Source organism: Astatotilapia calliptera, chromosome 13, assembly GCF_964374335.1.
Source record: "Astatotilapia calliptera chromosome 13, fAstCal68.1, whole genome shotgun sequence".
Lineage (NCBI taxonomy): Eukaryota > Metazoa > Chordata > Actinopteri > Cichliformes > Cichlidae > Astatotilapia > Astatotilapia calliptera.
The window spans coordinates 2,133,088-2,150,328 of NC_137434.1; the positions used below are offsets into that span (position 1 = coordinate 2,133,088).

Here is a 17,241-nt window from a genome sequence, read left to right on the forward strand (position 1 = left end):
CTCTGCAGTACTTTCCTGTCTGCAGCTGAGCACCCTGCATACCATGTTGTTATGCCGTACGTTAGGATGCTCTCTATGGTGGCTCTGTAAAATGTCACCAGCAGCCTCTCCTCCAGGTTGTTCCTCCTGAGCACTCTCAGAAAGTGGAGACGCTGCTGGGCCTTTTTAACCACCGCCGTGGTATTTGCAGTCCAGGAGAGGTCATCAGAGATCTGCACGCCCAGAAACCTCATGGAGTGTACCCTCTCCACACAGCTCCCGTGAATGTAAAGTGGGGCCGGGTCTGCTCTGCCCTTCCTGAAGTCCAAGATAAGTTCTTTAGTTTTCGTGGTGTTCAGTTGGAGGTTCTTAACTGAACACCACTCAGTCAGTCTGTTGACCTCATCTCTGTAGTCCGACTCCTCCCCCCTTGAGATGAGTCCAACCACTGTGGTGTCATCCGCGAACTTTATGATGGTGTTTGAGAGATGGGTAGGGGAGCAGTCGGATGTGTAGAGCGTAAACAGGAGGGGACTCAAAACACATCCTTGTGGAGACCCGGTGCTGAGTGTGATGGTGCTGGACCGGTGGGGGCCGAGTCTGACAGACTGTGGTCTATTTGTCAGGAAGTCCTTGATCCAGAGGCAGATGGGGGTGGAGAGTCCCAGGTGAGACAGTTTCTGGACCAGGATCTCCGGGATGATATGATTGAATGCTGAGCTGAAGTCCAGAAAGAGCATTCTCACATAGCTTCCTCGGTGCTCCAGGTGACTCAGCGCAGTGTGGAGCGCTATGGTGATAGCGTCCTCGGTGGAACGATTTAGTAGGCAAATTGGTGGGGGTCCAGAGTGGGAGGCAGACCGGCCCTGATGTGCTAACAGACCAGTCTCTCAAAGCACTTCATCACTACAGGCGTAAGTGCAACAGGCCTGTAGTCATTTGGGCTGGCCACAGCTGTCTTCTTGGCGATGGGGATGATGGTGGAGGTTTTGAGGCAGGGCGGGACGTTGTTTGATGACAAGGAAAGGTTGAAGATTTTAGTGAAGACTCCGGTCAGTTCGTCAGCACATGCTCTGAGAACCTTTCCATGTATTCCATCAGGACCTGCTGCCTTCCTGGGATTCACTGACCTTAGAACACACCTCACTTGGTGCTCCCTAAGTGTTAGTGTGCCAGTGCTGGGGGCGGGTGGAAGTGGTGTGGCAGCTGAGGGCTTGGTCGTCTCAAAGCGGGCGAAGAAACGGTTTTACATGTTGTAGTGCCGTTTGTGGGAGCATTTCAAGTTGCTATGCAACTGTTATAGCCCATATTTTAATAATATGTATGCGTTAAGTCCATAGTAACTACATTAATTGCAAAAAAGTGCAATAAACTACAAAAAAATTGAAAATCGTTTTTGTTTTTTACATATATTTCTACTTGGAGAAATTTAAGAGGTTTATCCCTCAAAACTTTAAATACAAAAAAGTTGCAAAAAATAGTTTACAACAACAGGAAATTTATTTTGAGTGTCTTCATAGTTTTATTTTGGAGATACACCAATTTTTATATACTGCAGGAAAAACAAAAAAACAATCCTATGATGCAAATTTGCAAAGAAAACAGCAGGTGCATCAAAATAAACTATTTCCAGCAGTGCAATTCGAGTTCTAAGCATCCCAGAAACTATTCAGAAAAGTCAAACATGACCAGTATAGGTTTTTAAGGCGTACAAGTAAAAAAAAAATACATTTTCCGCGAAAATGACGTCACTTCCGGTTTCGGCCAGGAAATGGCGGACATGCGACAGTTCGCGCTGACGTCTGTTTCACTGTGGGAAGTGTTACGAACAGCTGATCGGATCGGCAAAGCGTGTTTCTGGAATATTATGTTTTTGTTCCTGCAAGCGCTTTTTATGCAATTTTTGCAAAGCTATATGTGGAAGGAAACCGTGACCGAGGACAAGCTGATGGCATCAGATGTAAGTACAACTCCTCCGGTTTCATATGCAAAAAAAATTATTGCGCTAGCTTACACGGTTCAGGTTCTACAGGGATTTAAAAATAGTTACGCAAAACGGAGCGTGCTGCTCTGACTGGCTTTAAAGGGTTAACAATAACAATGTATTGAATAATGACTTTAAAAAATAATATAAAATAGTGTGCAACACCACTGAAGTTTTTTTTTTACCTCTCTTTTCAACCAACGGCAGTCACTCTCCTCTCCAAATAACTTCTGCTTAGCTTTCCGGGCTTCCCTCGGGTCCTCTTAATCAGCGGTCTCCAACCTTTTTTGTGCCACGGACCGGTTTATGCCCGACAATATTTTCACGGACCGGCCTTTAGGTGTCGCGGATAAATGAGGGAGGGGCTAATAATCGGCTCAGTCATTTTTAATGATCGTTGAAAGCCCAGATCGTAATCGTGATTAAAATTCGATTAATTGAGCAGCCCTAGTACAGCGTCTCTTTATGTCTGTCTCCACGTTGGTTGAGTGTGGAGTAAGTGCATATGAGAGCATGAGGGTGGGAATGGATGTTTGTGTCTGTGTGTGCCTGTATTTCTGTGTCTATATGTCAGGTTGGGTATCAGACGCCACCTCTCTGGGGACATCTCAGGCCCTCCAAGGTTTGGAGGCCTATCTCCCCCCACCACTTCCCCTGCCAGTGGTGGACCCCCTCAGACATCGGTGCGTTGGTGGTTCTTTGTGTCTGGGGATGGGCGTTCGGGTACACACCGGCTCACTCCTTGGCGGCCGCTTATCGGGGCCTGGAGCCTGGGGCTTGCTCGGGCCACTTCGGAGGTGGGGTGCCCCCGGCCTCTCGGCCTGGGGCTCGGTCACTCAGGCACGACTGGCTGCCGGCGGAGCTCACGGGCGCGTCACTGCAACTCCCCCTGGCTTCTGCTCCGCGGCTGCTGAGTGAGCTCTCATCTGGGACTCTCCTCAGCTCTTTCTGGGACAGTGGCGTGGCTGCCCCTCTGTTGGTCTTCCTTGGTCTCTTGTGTTCTGGGGGCCTCTGGATGTCTGGAGTTTTGATCTCCTCCATACCTGCTTCATGCCCTGGAGGACGGGGCTGTGGCCCCCCCACACCCTCTAGCAGATCATTACATGAAGGAACCTTTTAAAATAACAAGCGCGTCCATGCTCACAGGTGTACACACGGGTGATCACACCCACAAACTACACCCTTTTGGCTCCTACCTCAAAGCACACTGTGTTCTGTTGATCTTATGTGCTGCACAATAATCTTTAATATTTAGTATTTACTGTCATATTCCCATATATCATTGTGATGTTGTTTATTCTATTACTCTTGTTCTCTTCTGCTTGTTTTCTTTTTTCTTTCTCAGCAGGTGATCCAGGTGATTGATATATGCTTTTTTTATTTCTTTTTTTTTTTTCTTCTTCTGCTCATTCTGTTGGTTTTTGTCTTTTGCCCTTCTCCCCCGTCCCTCTTCTCAGCTGTTTCTCTTTCCCTCTTTCTTTCTCCCCTTCTTTCCTCCAGTCAAGTCTGTCCCGTATTCAGCAAGTGAAAATAAAATAAACAATAAAAGGTGAATCAAATGGACCATTACGGCAAGGCTGGGATGGTCAATTTGGTAAAGTAAATCCGTTGGGCATCTTTCTTTGCCTTTAGACAACAATTCTGATGGCAAAAGAGCCAAACGGGACAGGCAAAAAAAAAAAAATTGAGCAAGTGTGTTACCAAACAAGACACCTTAATAGATAGCCCATGACTATCTGGCACTGGACTTTGGCCCTTGTGGGACATGATTGTCGCGGGTGGAGGATAACCTGTGCTATACGCTCCCCACTCGTCTTTACTGTTTTTAAGTCTCTCTTTTTTCCTCTTCCTTCTTCTATTTATCTCTTTATCACTTCTTCTCTCTTTTGCTAACCTGGCCCTCACCCCCTGTCAGCTCTGGGGGTGAGGGAACCTCATGATCCTTTATATTTCATAAATATGTGACACCCCAGGCAGTTTTTCAGCCAGTAAGCCCCAGGAGTTTGCATGAGTTAGCTGATGTCGTCCCAACTGTTTTGCTATGTTACATAGCTATGAATTCTGCCTGGTTACCAGGCAGAGCAGTATTAACTTACATAAACCAGAAAAAAGCCAATATGGGGTCAGCATCAAAACCAAACAAAGGTCCGTCAATGGATCGAATTCCCTGATTCTTAAGATTTAATTATGTCTATCAGTGGTGTACTAAGGGCTGTGCTCTGGTCTTAGATGACAGTCACTGGAATATAGTGCAGTGGGTAGTAAACTGAATGTGTGACTGTGTACATTTACCACCTGCACAAACATTTTTCCAGAGTCAGTTAATAAGTTGTATGTTTTTCTATGTAAAGTTTAGAGTTCATCAACACTTCTTTTACCCAACCCTTTCTTTTTTTTGTGACCTGTAGTTTTCTCTAAATTTATAGCTGAGTGACTGTTATTTGTGAACGTGTTTGTCCTGGTGGTTTAATCCAGGCAAAGGGATAAAAAAAATAGACTAAAATGTAATATATAAAAATAGTTATCTTCACAGTAACCTGGTGATTAATTTCCTATGCTGGTGCTGGAACTGAATGGGCCAACTGAAGGCCAGTGGAGCAGTCAGTGAGATTGCTAGGAGATGATTGATGAGCAGCAGGTCTGTTTAAATTAAAGGAAGATCTGTACACCCTGATACCACTACAAAACAGTGTTAAGAACAAGTCTCTTGTATAGTGTGTGTCTTCCAGAGTGTTAGCAGACCACATTTATTCAAAAATTAAGCTAGGTAGTCATTTGACACTCAACCTAGTATAGAAACCTTGAGAAAATATAGATATCGCTAGCTCCGGGACGTCGGGCTAGCGATTTTGCGAGCCCTGTATAGTATATTTAAACATTTTAATAACTTGTCTTTATTGTCACTGCTTTTTGTATTAATGAGTGCTAATCCCAGGATATAATCAGTATTTATTAATTCCTTGCCAAGGGCTTAAACAGCAGAGACTCTGGTTATGAATTCTCCATGGTCCCTTTAACTCTGGGAATGTGACCTTGTCTGGTTTCTCTTTTCTCCCTCTTGAGCTCTTGGCAGATCTGAAATTTACCTCTTAGAAAAAGTACTTTTAAAGCTCACTGTGGATTCTGATTAATTCCCACGCTGACTTATATATAATAATTAAAACAATTTCTAACGGTCTACCCTTTATTGATTGTAACAAATCATAAATCATTCCCAGGCGCTTGCATGGTTGGCTGATGTTATCCACATTGGCTCAAGAGTTGTGTAAAAGACCATTTTTGATCTTGGAAATCGGTGGTCCGAAATGTAACAATCCAGCCTCCCCCCTAGTTTGCTTGTTGGTCAACTTGGATGACATCACTACTGAGATGAATAAGATTGTACTAATGAACTGGAAAAATTAAAATAATCTTAATTCTAACCAATATAGAGACTGTCAGATAGATCATATTAGTTTTGAATACAGCCTCTTCCACCACTATAGATCAATCCTTCTGGGCTCCTTTAGTCGGCTCCATCGCCTAGTGGGGATGGGGGGGGGGTGTTCCGCTTTCATTACTGTGGTTGATGCGGGGGTAGGTACGGGCTTGGGGTGTCTGGGGATTCTCTAGGGACAGATTTCTTGGGGGGCTCAACCTCGGGCTGTGTTCATGACCCGGATGGGGCTCTGGTGGCTCTTGGATGGTGTTTTTCTGGCGGCTGCCTGGAGGGTCTGTTTTGGTGGACGTAGGACACTGGCCTGGTAGCCTAGCTGCCCCAGGGTGGGTCTGGGGCAAGCTTGGAGACTTGGGGTTCTGGGGGTGCTCTGCCTCTCTGCTGGGACTCTGATAACAAAAGGTTATCAAAAATAAAACAGGAAATAGGCATGGGAAACTAAACGGGGGCAAAGCCGAAAACACCGGGTCAACGACCCAAATTCCCTGACACACCGAGGGGATCTGGTTAATTAAAGCTCAAGTTACCAGTTGTTTTACTTGTTAAATAGGATATTTGTATTAATCTTTCCACTATTTATTCACAAATATTTTTGTCTGCAGCACTGACTTCCAGAAGAATAACCCTGTGCACAAACTAACAGAAGAAGAACTCCTGGCCTTCACGTCTGTAAGTCATTGTTTACTTTTTTATGACCAGCATTGTAAGTTTTCCCTGTAATACTAAAGAGAAATGACTTTGGTAGTATGCCTTGCCTTTTTTAACCCAGCCGACACATACACTCCTCTGATTAACAGTGAAACTTAGAATTAACAAAATGAAAAATAATGCAGCAGTGTATAAATCACTATTTGGGCCTCATTCATCTTGCTTATACAGGCAATAAATAAGATATGTACAACCAGACTTGCAGTTAGATTGGTAAACATCCTAAATGTAAGTTTTTCAGCAGAGTGCTGAAAATATCGTCGTACCAGCAAATTGAAGTGGACATACAAACATAAGCCACAATACAAAAATGATGAAATGGCTCACCCAAAGGTGAGCAGTAAGAAAGCTGAGCTCATGTTGAGGGAAACGTAACCATAAATCTTTAGGGACACTCCCAAAAACAACCAGTAATTTTTATGAAGGCAATTCCTGAAAACTTTAATGGAACTTTTTGTAGTGGCAGACAAACTGTAGTGGGACCACTACTACGATTTTATCGTTATGATGATGTTAGTTGGAAGATATAATTACACGCTAATCAATGTATATTCATGAGTACAACATAATTGTTTAATTAAATAACCTAAAAATCCCTTTTTAAATAAAGCTGTATTTGAGATGAATATTGTCACCATAATTCACTCTGGAGAGCATGCACGTCTTCAAAACTTCAAACCTTAGCTTTGCTGTAATTATTTGGTTAGCCACTAGGATGCACTTTAAATTTGTACTTGGCAAAAAGAAGCAACAAATACTGTACTGGTGGGATTATTGAATAGTTAAGTGTGTCCTACTAGTTGTTCTGGCTTGCTTAAGCCTGATAATAACGCTTTTGTTTCCTTTCATGAGGTCTTGGAACACATTAGATTTGATTGTTAAAATGACACATTGTCACATTCTCACCACTGGTCCTAATATAATGATTCAGTCTTTGTCACTATGGCTGTAAATTGACACAGCACTGTTATTTACACTTAGGATATGAGTGGTTGTAACTTTTTGAGCTCATGATATGTAAGACTTTGTTTTGCAAAGAAAGTAAATTGGAAATACTAGAAAGAAGAGTATGTGGCAGTCAAAGTCAGATCAGAACAGCTGCTCTGTATTTCTTTGAAAAATGTTAATTACTTTGTCCTGTACCTACATTTTTAATCCTGGTGCATTACCTGAAATCCTAACAAGATAAGGCAATATGCAAGTCTGCGTGTCCATGTTTATTGGTGCTATCCAATTGGAAACAAATATATTTGTGGGTACATTTGTACTATGCCAGTGGTTATTCTCTGTTCATCACTTTTCTTTGAAGTTGAGCAGTAGTTATTATGAAGCCAGCTGTGTATACAAAATAAGATGGCAGCATATCTGTGTCTCACTGCGTTGGCTGGAAATGCTGCTGCAAGCAGCTGCTGGCTCTGTGGGCAGGCATCTTCCCAGCCTACATGTAGATCCAGGAATCTGCAGGCTGGTTAGATGGTTGTCACATGTCTGGCTGTCTTCATCGATACCTGAATCCTATCACCTTACTAGAAGAACATCTCTCAGCACTGCTAATGTGTCAGTTATTACAGGAGCTTTTCGCCCATGATTTGAGTGTAACAGGGAATATTACAGGCACTAATAATAAGCTGCACAAAAATCAACCGAGTTGTTTCATCTCTGCAGTGAAACTTTGAATTCATTCTAGAGAGAAGCTTATGAGACTTTGGCAGCTTGTGTAGGGTTCAGGCAGCAGTATCACAGGGATTGATGATGCACCTCAGCAAACTACCAGCTGCTGGAAACCCAACAAAGAGGATTTAAGGATCTGACTTGTGTCTAGGTTCCAGTTAGGACCATTATATCTATATCCCTTTCATCTCTGCAAACATGCTTCCTCACAGATCTCTCTGTCTGATCTCTATTTCTGCACCACTCGTACATCAGAACACTGCATAGTAAATATGTCAGGTTTTTTTTATTATTTTTTTAAGAAAAACAATGATCTTCAAAAACAAAAAGAGACCGTAAATGTAGCAATACGGATTTATTTATTGCCCTGGCTTTAATTCAATGAATCTGTTAATTTTGGAGAACTGTACCAAAGCACGTGTACGGTAGGTGACAAGGCTCTGCCCTACCATCCGAACAGAAATCTTTATGCAGATCGATGCGTTTGCAGGACATGAATTATGCTGGAAGAAGGGTAAATTGGCCTGACTCCCTTTGCAACTGAAGAAGGTGAAAGCCTGGCCCACAACAAGAGCTCATGGTATTCTGCAGTTAATGAATAAATTGAACCTCATCTCAGGGTTGCAGTAAAAACTCACACAGGTCTTATTCCCATGTGACACAGCCTGATGTCTCCTCTCACATCCAGATGTTTGTTCAGCCCCAGTCTACTCTTTGCAGCATTACACACTGTCCTAAATGCCTCTCACATTAACTCAGTTTTGATCACCATACTCAGTACCTACAAAAATAAATACATAAATTTAGTATAAGTATAACCTGCTCCCAAGCAAACCTGTCTCCTCATAACGGAGTCTCAGTTTCTTGTCGACAGCTGTCTGCTGTATTGAATCTGTCCCTATCGGACTTCATCAGTCTCTCAAATTGTTGTATTGTAATTTTGACCCCCTCTTCATTTCATTGTGGGTATTTGTTTATGCACAATAGGAGTGAATGATATGTAGTAATGATATGCAACAAGGACACTGCTTTCAGTTTGTACGCATCTTTAAGGTTCTAAAAAGCATCGAGTTTGGACGGGTTTTACTACTTGTAATTATGAAGTATGCAACATTTTTTCTAAGCTTTTTTTCTGTTACTCCAAAGCATTCAGTCAAACATAACAGAAAATAATCAATATAATAAGTGGATTTAGTCGTCACCATCAAAACTTCCTCTGTCTTCTCGTTGCTGTTAAGAAACACCCATTTGCGTCAGGAGCGACATGACAAACGCTTTGGATGCTTTATCGTTTGATTTTTTTTTTTAATTGCTCAACGATTGATGTTGGTAGAGGAATAACTGCATAATTAGGACAATTTACTGTTGCATTAATGACTCCAGCAAGACTTGCTAAGCATCCACAAAGATCATTAGTGTTTGTTTATCTCACCTCGAACCATGTATCTCTTTTATCACGCATTTCCATTGTCATAAATATACAGTGTGTAGAAAGTTACTGTTGTATAACTTGTTCTGATTAAAGATGAGTCGAGACATGAATTCAGATGAAAAGCTTCAGTCGTCTCTCTGACATCTACCTACCAGTAAATCTGCTGAACACACCCTCCCCGCTTTCCCTTTAATCAGCTCATCTAAAGCTAAACCACTAAGCTGTGCCAGCTATTATACAGCAGATTATCACCACAGCACACAGATAAAGACTTTGTGGCTGTAATAGGTTTTAATAATTAGGTGTTCTCACTAAAGCTTGCTGCTTGATTTCCCACTACAGTGCACAGCAGACAGGCGAGCCCTGTGCTTATTTCAGCTACAGAAGAAGAGGAAAAAGAAAGTTACTCTTGTGTGCATTTCCACAGTGCTGTGGTACAACCGCAACGCCAAATAATTTGGGAATTAAAATGTTTTTTAAAACGGCAACAATTTGCAGAACATATATATTCTATAATAGAGCATTAGAAATATATTAAATGTTTAAAATGTGTTACGTTTGAGAGGTGTTCAGATGTAAGTAGGTTAACTGACAACAGGTCACTGACGTGTTTGCAGTTTAGAGAGGCTGTATTTATGAATGAGCAGAAGAACCTGTATCTACAGATTGGGAATTCATTTCAGAATGTCATTCAACATAATAAAGAAGACTTAAAATTTTTATGTCATCATATATGATAGATCATCAGATATTCAGAGTGTCTGTATTAAAAAAATAAATAAATGAGAATATCTAAAAATCAGTGGCTGCCCATGATCTTTGGGTCCTCAGGCAGCACTGCATTAGGAAGAAAAACATCATCCTGCTATGCAGACACTGCATGTGTTCACGAACCCTTCCAGAAGGTATCGTCGGTGCCATCCAAAAGCTCTATCATGCAAATAACAAACCAGATGTGAACATGATCCAGAAATGCTGCCCTCTTCTCTGGGCCAAAGCTCGAAGTAACACATGCTCCCATCTGGGGAAGGCCTTGCATATTTAATCAATACAATGCTAAACACAGCATCTATAACAACATCATGGCTTCATAGTAAAAGAGTCTGACTGCTGAACTGGCTTAACTGCACCAAACCATTTGGGCATCATGAAATAAAAAAGCGCCGTGAGACGACCCAGGATTGTTGAGCAGGTAAAATCTTTCGTCAGACTAGAATCTGACAACATTTCAGAGCAGCTGCTGGAAAGCTTTTATAAAAAGAAGGTATTTTTCCAATAATGGTAAACTCTCTCAGTTCAAATGTTTGGTATGGTTTCGGTCTTCTATTGTAAGGGAAAATGTGTTTACGAGATTTGCAGATCATTGCATTCTGTTTCAATTAATTTATTTTTTAAAATTTGTTAATTTATTCATATATTCATAAATACTAATGACGTACTAATTTTGAAGGATAGCGTGGTGTGTTCAGATTTTTCTGGATTACTTTGTACTTCTATTGTGTTACAGACTTTATTAACAGCATATAGCTGCTAACTGTACCTCTGACTGTTAACAGGTGGGCTTTTTTATGTTGAGATTATAATGTCTAAAATCTATGCAAATATAGACGAAAGGTATGCACCGAAATATTTAGTGTTCATGGAGAGCAGCTCTTATTTTATGATGGTGCTGAACATGAGCTTCTAAGTCTTGCTTAGAAATCATCATATTTCATTAAGTTTTAGTCTTCTTAGAATCTCACTCTGTACATCCATCTGATTCAGTAACTAACTTTTAATGCTAAGTAAGTGCCAAAAAAATACAAGTCAAAAATGGCACTCAAAAGAGAATAGCACCATTAATACTCACACAGTGTGGACTGGATTAAAATCACAGACCATGTAATAATAAAGTCCTTCCACTTTCCAACAGAGAAATAAATCTTGTCCAAAAGAAGCTTGGATGGCAGCTTCGAATATAGACTGATTAATTATACAATAAATTTTCAAGTATTGATTGAATTACTCCATTTTTTTTTTTTTTAAAGCTTTTTATTCTTCAGTTTTCCTGTCACTGTTTCCTACTTGAAACATTAATCAAGATATGGAACAAGTTTAATCTTGAACTGTTTGTAAAATTCATTCCCTAACCCATCTGGGCCTGGACTCTTACCATTTTTTAATAAACCAATAGATTTAATAATTTCTTCCTTTGTAATCTTGGCATTCAAAATCTTGCGACCCACCTGATCTAACACAGGGAGGTCACACTTATCTAAAAAGTCCTGCATATCTTTAGGCCCTGCAGTGGAATGAGAAGTATAGAGAGATTCATAAAACTGTCTAAAGTTATCATTAATGTCTTTATGTGATGTAACCAGGTTTCCATTGCGTGATCTAATTTTGTGAATCATTCTGTTAGTTGTTAGCTGTTAACTAGCAGGGCTAGTTGTTAGCTAGCCCTGTTAGCTAACAACTTATGTTAGCTAGACAGCCACATAAGTTGTTAGCTGTCTAGCTAACAACTTATGTGGCTTGTCCCCAAATTCAAAGTACTTCTGTCTTACAAAGGTGAACGCTCTATTAATGCTGCTGGTTAGTATTTGATTTAGTTCATATTTTAGTGCACAAATAGTGTTGTACTTATCTAAAGAGGGAGCCCTTGCATTATTGGCGTCCAAATCGTGGATCATTTTCTTCTAATTTTAACTGTTCTAGTTTATTATTTTTATTCTGTGAGGCCTGATATGATATTATGCACCCCCTGATATAGGCTTTAAACGTTTCCTATAATATATCAGGTGAGATTTCGGCATTATCGTTTATATCGAAAAATAAAGAGGTCTGAGAGTTTATATACTGTTGAAATTTTAAATCGCTCAGTAGTTGTGGGTCAAATCTCCAATTCCTATATGCTTTTGTGAAGTTGCTAAGTGCAAAGGAGCAGGTGACAGGGCAATGATCAGAGAAAATAATATTGTGATAGGTTATGTTACGAACAAGGGAGAGCATTTCTCCATCTACCAGAAAATAGTCAATCCTTGAATAAACGTTATGTGCAGAAGAGTGGAAAGAATACTCTACCTGATGGATTTAAAGTTCTCCACACATCACAAATATTCATATTGTTCATATATGTTTTAATAAAGTTGCTACCTTTACACAATGTGTTTTTTTTTGTTTTTTTTGTTTTTTTTGGAGAGGGATTTATCTAAGTATGGGTCTAACACTAAATCAAAATCACCTCCAATTATTAAATTATTATTAGGTATATCCGGAATTAAGCTGAAAACCTTTCTATAAAACTCTGGGTCATCATGGTTAGGTCCATAAATGTTCAGTAGAATAATCGGAATGGCGTGCAGCTCCCCGGTCACTAATACATATCTACCATTCTTATCAGCTATAGTGGAAGTGTGCCTGAACGGAGTATCTTTCTTAATTAATATAGCTACCCCTCTGGTTTTAGCAGAAAATGTTGAGTAATACACCTGATTAATCCATCTACACCCAAGTTTATTATGAGCAGCATTTTTCAGATGAGTTTCTTGTAAAAAGATAATATCCGCTTTAAGAGATTTCAAGTGTGATAACACTTTGCCTCTCTTAACAGGCTCATTTACACCTTTAACATTCCATGTACAAAAGGTCAGATCCACACTCTTTTCATTTCCATTTCCATTGTCTTGCATTTGAATAAATTAAGGCGGCTTAATTCTGGTGCTCTCCATACTTCTGCAGTCAAGATATGGGCCCCAACCCTCACCCCCCACCGCCCTCCCCATGTATAACCATAACAAAACAAACTCGTAAGCAGTGCATCCCCGCCCATACAGTCCCAACTGAAAATAAAAATAAAAACAAAAGATCTGAAGGGATGCGGTAACAAAAACTAAGCTTACCAAAATACTACTTGATTAATAAGATTGCAATTAGACCTAAAGTTCAGGTTCCACCAGAATAATATAGTATATGCTGTAAAGGTCAAAAAGGTGAACCTATTATTGTTTATGTAGCACACTGTGCATTCACAGTGCATTCAATTATGACTGTACTTTTGTTTCTGCAGCATGGCTCAGTGCAAGGCAGCTTTTGGAGAATATTCTAAACTGGAATGATACTGGGACAATACTTGCACAGACTGAAAAACCTAAAAGCAAAGAGATCTTTTTTGGGTTTAGCTGCCAAACTATATACTGATGTCTAATCTTCACTTTGATCATCGTCTAGTTTAATACTTACACCCAGAATCAGAAGCGAGATCCATCTGTGACAACCTTTAAAGTTGTGCACATTTATATACACAACATGTAACAGTAATAACTTGAATACTGGAGGAACAAATATTGTATAATCCACTTTATTTTGAAACAGACCAACACAGATCAGTTTATAGTTTACAATTCAATCCCTGTCTTATCTATTTTAGTAGTGCATATGGATGCATTCTGAGCTTATTATTAAAGCTGCAGAATTTGATAAGGAAAAAAAAGACAATTCTGACCTAATAATGTTAGGTTATTAATGTTATTATTTGTCTCTGTACTGTTTTATACTGTTTATACTAAAATCATGAGTACTATACTTCATTTGTCATCTGTAAGCTATGATTTATGGGGCAAAGCATCCTTTAACTTATGCTTGTGTTTAAAAGAAAACTTGGTTATGCATCAATTTACTTCTTGTTCAGAAGGATGTCGGTAATTTGAAGTGCTGAATGAGTGTGTCATGTTCCATATTCACCAATAAATAAAACACACACACACAGATTTGTTAATACAACAATCTTTGTATTGTCAGGTATATAAAGCTCTTGTATAGTTCTATGTTTGTGGGAAGGTAATGCCAGGTTTGCTTTTTCATTTGCTTCTTTTTTGTGTAATGTAATTGGTTTTATGGACTATGAATCTGGATTGATCTGCTTGCGTTTGCTTTTAAGGGTTTAATAGTTAGTAGAAAATAAAGAAAAATACTTTTTACGTACAAGTCACGTTTCATTCGGCCATACATACTTAAATGCATCCCTTCAATTCTATCCTTCGGACCTTTGGATTGAGCCACCTTCTGATTAGAGGATGAGGCACTATTTCCTGAGCTCCTTGGCTTTTGTCACCAGAATGATACTGTTGTTGCACACAATCATGTGTTCCTTGATGATGTGAATAAAGTGTTATCTTTGACCCTCTATTTTTCTTTTATTGTTCCGCAGTGTGTTTTGTCCGAACCCAAGTTTTGGCCAGTGCAAGTGTCAGCACTTTGCCTCAGGACGAAACTGGAAAAAGGAAAATCCCGATGTGTAGAAAGAGCCATGATGCAAACCCAGGTAAATATCTACTCGGGGAGGAAGGTCAAAATAAACAGAAAGCAGAGTGTGTGCAAGCGTCTGCCTGCCTTAATCAATCCAGCTTATTGTAGAAATGGCCATACAAGTCGCCCTGTTGAAATAAGATTCAGAGTCTCTTCCAGCACCACCACCTATCACACCATATGTCAAAAATAATGCCAGTCACTGCTATACAGACCCTTTCCAAAAAATTAAAATATCACAGAAAAGTTTATTTATTTCCAAAATTCCATTTAAAACGTTAAACTTTCATACATTTTGATTCAGGGCCCACAACTTAAACGATTTCAAGTACTTAGTTGTTTATTTGTACATCATTTGGGCTTCCTGCTCATAAAACCCACAAAAACAGGATTTCAAAAAATTAGAATACTGTGAAGACATCACCATTTACTTCTCAGTTTTTGCAGAAAGAAAAGATAGAAATTAGGATCACATCAAATCAATCAAAATGTTTGACTTATAATTTTGAAAGTACATCTTCAATACTTGGTTGGGAATCCCTTTGCGTTAATCATTACCTCGATGCGCCGTGGCATTGAGGCAATCAGCCTGTGGCATTGCCCGGTAGTTATGGAAGCCCAGATTTCCTTGATGCTTGCTGTCAGCTCTTCTTTGTTTTTGGGTCTGGTGGACCTCATTTCCCTCTTGATACCCCATATATTCTCAATGGGGTTTAGGTCTGGTGAGTTGGCTGGCCAGTCAAGCACTGTGATGGCATGGCCAGCAAACCAAGTTTTGGTGTTTCTGGCGGTATGGACAGGGGCCAGGTACTGCTGGAAGATGAAATCTGCATCTCCATACAGATCCTGAGCAGAAGGAATCATGAAGCCCTGTAAAACATTCTGGTAGACTGTTGCGGTGACCTTGGATTTAAGAAAGCAGAGTTTACCAGCACCTGCACTGGACATTGCACCCTAAATCATAACTGACTGCGGATATTTCACTCTGGACCTCAAGCAGCTTGGGTTCTGTTCCTCACCTGTCTTCCTCCAAACACTTGGACCTTGATTCCCGAATGAAAGGCACTCTTTATTTTCATCGGAAAAGAGGACCTTTGACCACTGGCTAACAGTCCAGTCTATCTTCTCCTTGTCCCAGTTGAGTCGCTTCCGACGTTGGCTCAGACTCAGAAGTGGTTTTGAAGCTTTGACTCCTGCCTCGTTTCACTCTTTCTGGATCTCTGCCAGATTCTTGAATCTTCTGTCTGCCTGTTTTCGTGGGTTTCATGAGCTCTAAGCTCAAATTATGTACAAATAAACAACTAAGTACTTGAAATCGTTTAAGTTGTGGGCCCTGAATCTATCATCTATGAAAGTTTAATGTTTTGAATGGAATTATGGAAATAAATAAACTTTTCCATGATATTCACATTTTTTGGAAAGGGTCTGTAAGTACAAACATTCCACCTCCAGTCCCAAGGAGGCAGACGGGGACATGAATCGTCTTGGAATTGGTAAAAACATTGTTCTTGTGACTTGTTTATTTTGGATAGTTTGTATTGTAACTGCATCTATCAGAAAAATGAATGTCATTCCAAAACCGTATGTAAGTTAGTAGTGTGCTACCTGCTGTCAGGAGATAACACCTGGTAACAGTCGTCTGAGTCATGATTTTTGATTGACTCACAATCAGCTGCACATCTGGAATGATGAGTGCTGCTCATCATGGGCTATGCAATGAGCTGTCAATAACAGAAATCATTTCCAATCAGCAAAGAGCAGAAATCTGCACCTGTAGTGGGCACAGGGCACTGGAGCAAAACTGGAGAATAGAAAACTGCAAACATGGATTAATGAACCCGTATTTCTGATATCCAAAATTGAGGCTCCATGAATTCATGGAGAAAGTCCAGGCTGCTGCTGTGATATGTTGAATGTTTTCTTGCCATTCTTCATACACCTAAATAATAACAAATCACTGGTTGAATCTCAATTCGTCAGTTTTTTGTGTGCTGTATTCACTTGGTTGTGGGCAGAGTGCAGCATCTTCTAAAGGCTTGTTTCATAAATGTGACAGTGGATATAAGTGGCCTCTTTGGTCACCTGATCACCTTTGGGGAGTGGTATGTTAGTGAAAACCATAGCAGGAAAATCAAAGGCCAGGTTTTCCACAGTACTCTGCGGATGCACATGCTTTCCTTATCTGCCCTGCCCAGATTTGGATAATTAAATCACAGCCCATTAAAAAAAGTTAATAATCATAAAGGTTTATCAAAGTTCAATTATCTAATTGAACTTTGAGTATTAATCTGAACTGCTTGAAATGAAGGAAGCTAGTTTTCTTGTTTTGTTTTTGAAGACAATTCGCGTATCATGGCAGAAGCTTCTAGAAGTTCTGCAGCCTTGATTTCATGAGTGGTTTTTGCTCTAGTGCAAGTCCATCCAAGGATACTGTTTGTTGCTGTGTTTTCATTTTGTGTGTAATCGTATCTGCCCATCTGTGAATGGTTTCGCCATCATGTTACAGAATAAGAAAATTAGTGTGACCACAAACAAAGTTAAGAGCCGCAGAGCTCTGCAGACTCACAGTCCCAGTGAGTTATTGAGTAACCTTGTTCTTTTTCTCTCCAAACAACCCTGAGCACAAACCAAACCATTAATGCTGCACAGCTCCAAATGTTACTGTGGATGTTGATCAATAACATCCCTGAAAGAGTGAGCACAAGGTGCATTATGGGTTTATTAAAAAAAAAAAAAGCCGCAAAC

At 40.1% G+C, this 17,241-nt stretch overlaps 1 protein-coding gene across 3 annotated transcripts in view; it reads left to right on the top strand.

The window, feature by feature from the left end:
- ttc27 (tetratricopeptide repeat domain 27) overlaps positions 1-17,241 on the top strand; it is an 80,942-nt gene that overhangs the window by 29,987 nt on the left and 33,714 nt on the right. For all 3 annotated transcript variants that reach the window (XM_026190483.2, XM_080287812.1, XM_080287811.1), the window contains exons 9-10: positions 6,002-6,068; positions 14,399-14,512. In XM_026190483.2, the coding sequence (XP_026046268.1) occupies positions 6,002-6,068; positions 14,399-14,512 (181 nt within the window). The remainder of the gene's footprint in view (positions 1-6,001; positions 6,069-14,398; positions 14,513-17,241) is intronic.